This window comes from Stylophora pistillata, chromosome 5, assembly GCF_964205215.1.
Source record: "Stylophora pistillata chromosome 5, jaStyPist1.2, whole genome shotgun sequence".
In the NCBI taxonomy this organism is placed as follows: domain Eukaryota; kingdom Metazoa; phylum Cnidaria; class Anthozoa; order Scleractinia; family Pocilloporidae; genus Stylophora; species Stylophora pistillata.
The window spans coordinates 17,092,483-17,099,982 of NC_142523.1; the positions used below are offsets into that span (position 1 = coordinate 17,092,483).

At 41.7% G+C, this 7,500-nt stretch overlaps 2 protein-coding genes across 2 annotated transcripts in view; one reads left to right on the forward strand and one right to left on the reverse strand.

The window, feature by feature from the left end:
* Positions 1 to 7,500, forward strand: part of LOC148730576 (uncharacterized) — a 116,805-nt gene that overhangs the window by 38,441 nt on the left and 70,864 nt on the right. The window lies entirely within an intron of this gene.
* LOC111346678 (uncharacterized) overlaps positions 6,783 to 7,500 on the reverse strand; it is a 2,553-nt gene continuing 1,835 nt past the window's right edge. The window contains exon 3 of the mRNA XM_088761821.1: positions 6,783 to 7,370. Within this exon, the coding sequence (XP_088617947.1) occupies positions 6,783 to 7,370 (588 nt within the window). The remainder of the gene's footprint in view (positions 7,371 to 7,500) is intronic.

The following is a 7,500-nucleotide window of genomic DNA, read 5'->3' on the forward strand; positions in this document are numbered from 1 at the left end:
ACTAAAAACCACGTGACCAAAGAAAACAATGGAATACATTAAAATAATTACTATTGGCGGGAAAAGACACGACAGGCTTTCTTTTCAAGCTACAACATTTCGTATGAAACTAGCGAAAAAGACATTTATCAATGCTGCATTGCAAAATAAGTGTGTTTTCTAATTTGACCCTACAATAACAAAACAGAAATGCATCATCTGAAGATTGGGATAAAGTATGGTACTTGGCAAGAAGCTCTGGTAATATTGCAACAATGTAGATTTCTCTTGCTTTCTCTATGTTGACTTTGATGAATTCTAGATCTGACTGAATACGTTCGATAAAAATGCCCCTTGGTGTCCAAACAACAAAGTCTACAAATTGTAAGTTGGTTGTTGCTAGTTGAAGTTGAATTTGGTAGTAATACTGATGTTCCCTGTCCAGTAGTAGGGATCCATTTGGTGTTTGGGTCAGGCAGGTTTTCTTTCCACTTTCTATGCCTTTCTGAATGGTTGTATCTTTAAAAACACGAGGGCACTCGATCTCGACACAGCCTTTACCATGACAGGTAGAGGAGCTCATTGCATCAGGAGTAGCACCTAGGAAAGGATAATCTGGGTTGATGACAAATCCAGAATCTTTGACAGTGAACTCTTGGTGGTTTTCTTTCATTGCCTGAAAATAAATTTTAAGTGGCTATTTAACGTGATTGCCAGGCACTATTACAAAACATGTTATGTCGTGAGCAAATGAAAGTAATCGGGTTAAAGCATGCTTATGTCGTTCGTCTCAACCAGGCTTAACAGCATGTTACCTACGAGCACACAGTTTTTGAGCCACATATTCCAAATAAAACTCGGACATGTTTGAATATTATTTACCTTTGTGTAGTCATTCAGTGCCTTTTTCTCATTCTCACAGCCCCATTTTGTTGCATTGGACTTAAATTGTGAGCCATAGCAAACCTCTTTGATCAAGCTTACTGATGGGCTTTCTGGATTAGTATGACAAGCTCGGTGGAAGTAGCTTGCAGTGATTCTCGCCATCCTCATCTGATGCCAAACTTGAGAGTTACTTTGGCCTCTAGTTGACTTTTCAATCAACTCAGCTTGTTGTGACAGAGTAAGACTTCCAAATACTTCTTTTGATTTAGATATAATTTCCTGGTACTCAAGACTCTTATATTCATCAGAGTAAAACTTAGTCATTGGCTCTGGTAAACTTAGTCTACTCAACTTTGGAATATATTTTTCATTAAATGGAGGAATTAATGAGAGAATGGCAGGCTTAATATTAGTGTTATTTAAGCATGTGAAGAACTTGGTAATCTGACTTTCTGATGGTTTGTAGCTTGTTGACTTGTTATCTCTTGTTATGGTTGGGGCAGCAGTAACAAGTGTAGATCCAAGTTCATTTATCTGTGTATCTAACTTTTGCTTCTTAGATTTTGAGGAGGAAAACTCAATGTCACTGAGTTCTTGATATCGTGGTTACAGGTGTGGGCATTAGCCAATGACAAGGGACAGATGTGCACATTTTGTTTTTCATGATTCTCACACTAGCTTCGATAGAAAAAAAGCAATGCCCCAGCATGTGAGCTGGGGAGTCTTTAAGGAGTCTTTATAGTTAGGCAAAGATGGCACTCGTTCGTGCTGGCTTACCGCCATGTTTGTGTTACGTGTCTACTGTCATGGCGGCCTACTCACTGTTGCTAACACGCGTGAGCTAAGTCACGTGATCGTGCAAAGCCTCTGTTATAAACTAGCTGTTTTTAAATGTATACATAGGCTTATAATGGAAGACGGCCTAGCGCCTTAAGTAATTGTATTGCGAAGAAGCGTAATCTTTCATACTCAATTAGTGCACGTGATTCATTAACGGTGCCACGTTTTAACACACGTTTTATGAAGAACTTTTTTGCATATAGAGGCTCTGTGCTTTGGAATACCCTGACTTCCAAATATACTGATCTTGTTGATGCAAGCCATCATGAACTTGCCAAAAAACTCAAAACTTCAGAACTTTTTAAGGCCGTTAAATTCAACGTAGTATCAGCATCGATCGCTAGTTTTGAACTTGAAGATTTTGTATACATCTAAATGGCATTCAATACGCTCTAATTTGTTTTAATTCTATTTAATGTTTAGCTGTATTTGATTTTAATTAATTAGTATTTTATTGTACACGACCCCACAAGCTTTGTAGCTTTCATATACGTATCGTGTAGAAATAAAGATAACCAACCAACTATCTTGTACGGTCAGTTCATCGCGCATGCATTCTTCTTAGGCCATCCTACAAGAATAGTATCTGACAACTCTGGCAGACACTGCTCCTTCCTAGTCTCCGCTCTTATTTCGTCTAAACGTTGGTCAGATATGGTCAGATAGCGGACCATGTTGACTGATTTGAAGTCATCGTCTTCTTTACCATTGTAGGGCAGGGTAAGCCCTTGACAGCATGTCGGCCAAATGCATGTTCTCGCCACGCTCAGAGTGCACGGTGAAATTGTATTTCTGTAACCTCTTCATCATTAGGGACCTTAAGAAACCACGACGGCGACGCCAAAGAAGACTTCGATTAAAAAATGAATTTCTACTCTTAGTTAAAATTTCAAAAATGGCTGCAGGAGTTTACTGTCTCGTACAGCGCCACAGCTCAACTTCAGCATGACGTATAAAGTAGCCATTGAGTTCCAAATGGAAATTAAAATAATTTGCCTTGGCGGTTTCGGTTCGCAGACGCAAATTTTGGCGATTTCACGTTGTTGTTTTGCATAGGACGGCTAAGAAATGTACAAAGTTTCAAAACGCACGTACTGAGCTATTGTTTTGCCGATTAGATCTCTTGTTTTTCCACGTCCTCGTTGCCGTCGCCGTCGTGGTTTCTTAAGGTCCCTATTAACTGCAGGCATCAAGGCGCTCGAGCGAGTGGTTTTTGTAGAATCATCTCCAGAGGCTTGTGGTCACTTTCAATGTATACATGTCGACCAAATGTGTACTGGTTGAAACACTCAAGAGAAAAGACAATCGCCAGCATCTCTTTCTCTATTTGAGCATACCGGGTTTCTGTATCGGTAAGGGAGCGACTTGCCTACTCTTTTGGCTTGCCGTTCTGAAGTGTTGCTGCGCCAAGGCCACTCTGGCTCGCATCACACTGTATGGTGAGGTCTAGGGAAGGGTCGAAGTTAACGTAGAATAGGCCCTTCTGTTACTAGCCGCTGCACGTTTGCAAATGCCTGGTCTTGTTCCGAGGACCAGTTCCATGGAGTGTCCTTCCGAGTCAGGCGACGAATCAGTTCCATGACTTCGGACAGTTTTTGAATTAACTTGGCTAGATAATTGACAAATCTGTTGATGCGCTGAACGCCGTCCACATCTTGTGGCTTCGGCAATTTTGTGATCGCCTCTACTTTGGCAGGATCAGGCTTCAGGCCCTTGTTCGTCAGGATATGTTCCATGAAATTTACCGCGCTTATCCTCAGTTTCATCTTATCTGGGTTAAGGACAATGTCGCGGTCCTTGCACCTTTGAAGGAGATCTCGTAGACTCCTGTCGGGGTTTGCAGTGGCGTCTTCGTCGGTCTCTCTAGTGCCATAAATGAGGATGTCCGCGATGCACAGAACACCAGGTAGGTTTTCCAGTGTGTAAATGCTTCTGGAAAATCTCGGACGAGGTGGAGAGACCGAAGGGCAAACGAATCCATCTGTACCTTACGTAGGGTGTTGCAAAGGCTGCGAGTACGCTGGACTCAGGAGCAAGGACACAGTGCCAGTATCCCGACGTGAGGTCAATTGTCGAGAATACTTTTGCTTTTGAGAGCTCTGGGAGTATGTCCTCAAGTGCAGGAAGCTGATACCTTTCTCTGTTCAGGGCGGTGTTAAGTGGCCTGGGGTTGATACAGATTCTCAGCGCTCCAGATTTCTTCACAGCCACGGCAAGACTGCTAACCCATGGAGTGGGCTCATCGATTGGAGCTATGACCTCCATCTGCTGTAGTCGATCCAGTTCTTTCCTCAGTTTCTCTTAAAGTGACGTTGGGACACGGCGTGGAGGTGCGACGACGGGAGTGGTGAACTGTTCTGGTAGTGCTCCTAGCTCTCTTTGGAACACCTCTGGGTAGGCTGCTATTATTTTGTCAGCCATCTGCACACTCTTAACCTTTGCCCTTGGTTGTTCGGGTGGTTTTGCGATCGTGAAGTTTTGAGTGTTGAACGTAATTAGGCCGATCTGTTGAGCTGCCTTTGCTCCAATAAGGTGGGGTCAGATGTCTGTCAACGACAAGGAATTCCACCGAGAACTTCTTATTCTTTGGATTGTGAAGAATTAGGAAAAAAATTCATTCTTAGCTTTGCTTTCCCTTAAATGTATCTTATAATTAGGGGTAATCCACAAGATTAGCCTTTGCTATTTGGATGATCCTAACTCGCTACCTACTCGATTGCTAGATTTTTCTCTTTTTGCCTTTGCTGAATTTTGTTTAGTTGCTATGTAAATTTAACCTGTATACCTTGTAAAATCGAGCTGAGTCAAAATAGATCATCATAGAAATCATCATCAGTATACAGTATATGGTGGAAGATCACACAAAATCTACAATCTTGTATGTCACAAGCCTATATTTTTTCATCAGTTAGTCATTTAGGACAGATATATACCTGCATAAACAAAGACAGAGCTCTGTGAACGAGCATTAAAGGTTTAGATACAAAATACTCTATAATTTATGTATTTATACAACTTGCATAATCCTCTGAAGAATTATTACTAATACTCTGTTGTAAGATTGACTTTACAAAGCCAAATATGATGTATATTTTTTTCATTTTGTAATAAACGGGCAAACAGAGCAACCGTGAAACGTACTCTATTGAACCAAGGTCACTTCGATTACGCACACACATTCTTGTAACTGCTTGGGAATTTGAAGGGTTCCTTCCAGAAAATGAAGTGCAGCAAGCACTGAAATTACGGTGCAGGCATACTGCCACTAGGTCTTTCACCTATGAAGAACTGGCAAATGTATGAGGGCAGAAGCCACTCGGTAACATCAAGAAAAAAGGAAAGAATAACTCCTCTAGATTACCACAAGACTTTATTCTTGATGATCTTCGTACAAATTCAAGACTTTCCGCCCCAGCTTCCAACAGATTTCCAAGTGGACTTTCCTTCTTTCATTGAGTTCTTTTTTTTCGAGTCTACCACAACATGTGCGAAGTAAAAATCCTAGGTCAAATGTCAATCAAATCATCGTGTTCCGATTGGATAACTAGACAACAGTACAAATCACGTGCAACTGAGTAACAAAGTCTACGTAACGAAATCTAATTTCAACACACCGCCCCCCCCTTGATTGACCCAGTCAATCAACAATTCTTGAATATCAACGTTCAATGATTAACAACCTTCCTAGGACAGATAACTGTGAACCTCTACACAGTGATTAGCCACGATGTACGATTCCCACCGCTTCATCCGGTACAAATCTAATGACTGGCGGAGCTGTAACCACATCCTCCTTGTTACTACCATTGTGATGTTCATAAACTTCAACTTTGTACAGGACGTGGGATTTCAACTCTTCCCGCATTGGACGCTTACCGAACAAGGGCTGCGCGAACGAGGTTATCTCTCGCAGGAATCAACTCTTGAACTGTAGCAAGTTTCCACCTTTGTCGAGGCACATTGTCTTCATGAACGCAAAGAACGTCTCCTTTCTTAATCACTCTAGATTGTGATGTCTTTTTGCCAAGATGATGCTCACGAAGCTCAGAAAGATCCTCCCTTCGCCAACAGTTCCAGAAGTGTTTAAGAACCAAATCAAGATGCTTCTGCCTTTTAGACAACTCTGCGGTTGTGGTACCTGCAGTAAAATCTTGGGTCTTTGGAATGGGACTGAGCAACCTTCGCCCAATGCATCACGAGGAAGGTGTGACTGGTTCTTCGAGTTCTTCATAGACGTAATTCGATTTTCTTATTTCTTTTATTTCATTAGCTTCGCTAACAAAATAAAAAAAAACCGAGGAAATACAAGCCTAGTAATAAGAACGTAACAATACACTAATAATAACTTTAAAATTTGGGCAGGGACACCGCAACAGCTGAGACCAATTACTGCGGACCCAGAAATAAAAGTATTTAAAAGTATATAAATAATATATAAAGTATATATAATAGATATATATATATATATATATAAAAAAAGTGGCAATTGAAATCACATGCAGCAGCTAATTTCTTGGTCTTAAACCCTGGCTGTGTTGCATTTCAAACAAATGCTCTGAAGCTCCTTGGAGAATCCGGGTCATTGTTTATTTCTGGAGCTCGCGAGTAATAACCGTAAAGAACAGATTTAAAGTAAGTCAAGGGTCGAGAGTTAAGTATTCCTTCGTCTTCCACCAGCACCGTTTGAAACTCTTCATAAGTCACTCGTGCATTTCCAAGGGTCTTCTTGAGGCAGCGCTTAACTGAGCGCACCATCCTTTCGAAAAACCCACCCCACCAAGGGGCGCGAGGGACTCAATACCATGCTGACTGAGGAAAGGTTTTAAACTGGCACCTTTGAAGGTCTTTCCATTATCTGATATGACAAGACGTGGCACTCCTCTCCTAGAAACAAACCGTTTTAAACAGCTTAGGAATTTTCCTGTTGACAGATCTGGACCAGCTCGAGATGCACACCTCGAGAGGAGGCACAAGTAAAGATTGCAATGTATGGCATGTAGACTTTCTTACTCTTGGAATAGACGTCCTTCAAATAGACTGGTCCAGCAAAATCGAGACCAACTTGAATGAAGGCCATTTCATCGGAGGCTGTGGAGGGGCATTATATGGTCTTCCGTTGAGTTTCTTGCATGTAGCACACGAAGAAATAACCTTACGCGTACAGTCTGTCGGCCCTTTGCCACCCAGAATCTTGACCTCAAATCAGTTAAGGTCTCTTTGACTCCATTGTGCATGACATTGTTGTGACTCTTTCTGATCATCAGACCAGTGAAGTGATGTTTCCGTAGTAAGATTGCGGGAAACCAGACTGCATACGGCAAGGGTGCATTATGTAATCTTCCTCCACATTTCAATATGCCTTCTCCATCTGGAACTAGTCCCAACGAAGGAGGTGTCTGTTCAAATTTTTCTTTTTGAACGTACTTCTGTACATGCTTAATCCACAATGATTCTGCGCCTTTCAACTCTTCTGATTCTATCTCCAGTGAGGTTAATTGGGATTTTGCTTGTTTTCCACGAGTGCGCCTTATAAAACGCAAAACGTAGCACGTGATTCTGAGGAGCTTGTACACATCACTGAAATTAGCAGGTTGGGTTATTTGCTCTAATCCTTTGACTTCAACGGTAGCGGCGACAGTGGTGACCCATCCTCGGAGACACAGGGGCTGAGTCGATTTCAAGTTAGGGCATACCTGCGTGGCCCATGCGACGAAATAACTTTACGGGATTGGCAAAGTTTCAGTCAGCAAATTATGCAAAAAATCTGGAAAGATTTAAGCTTAAATCTCGTTTAAC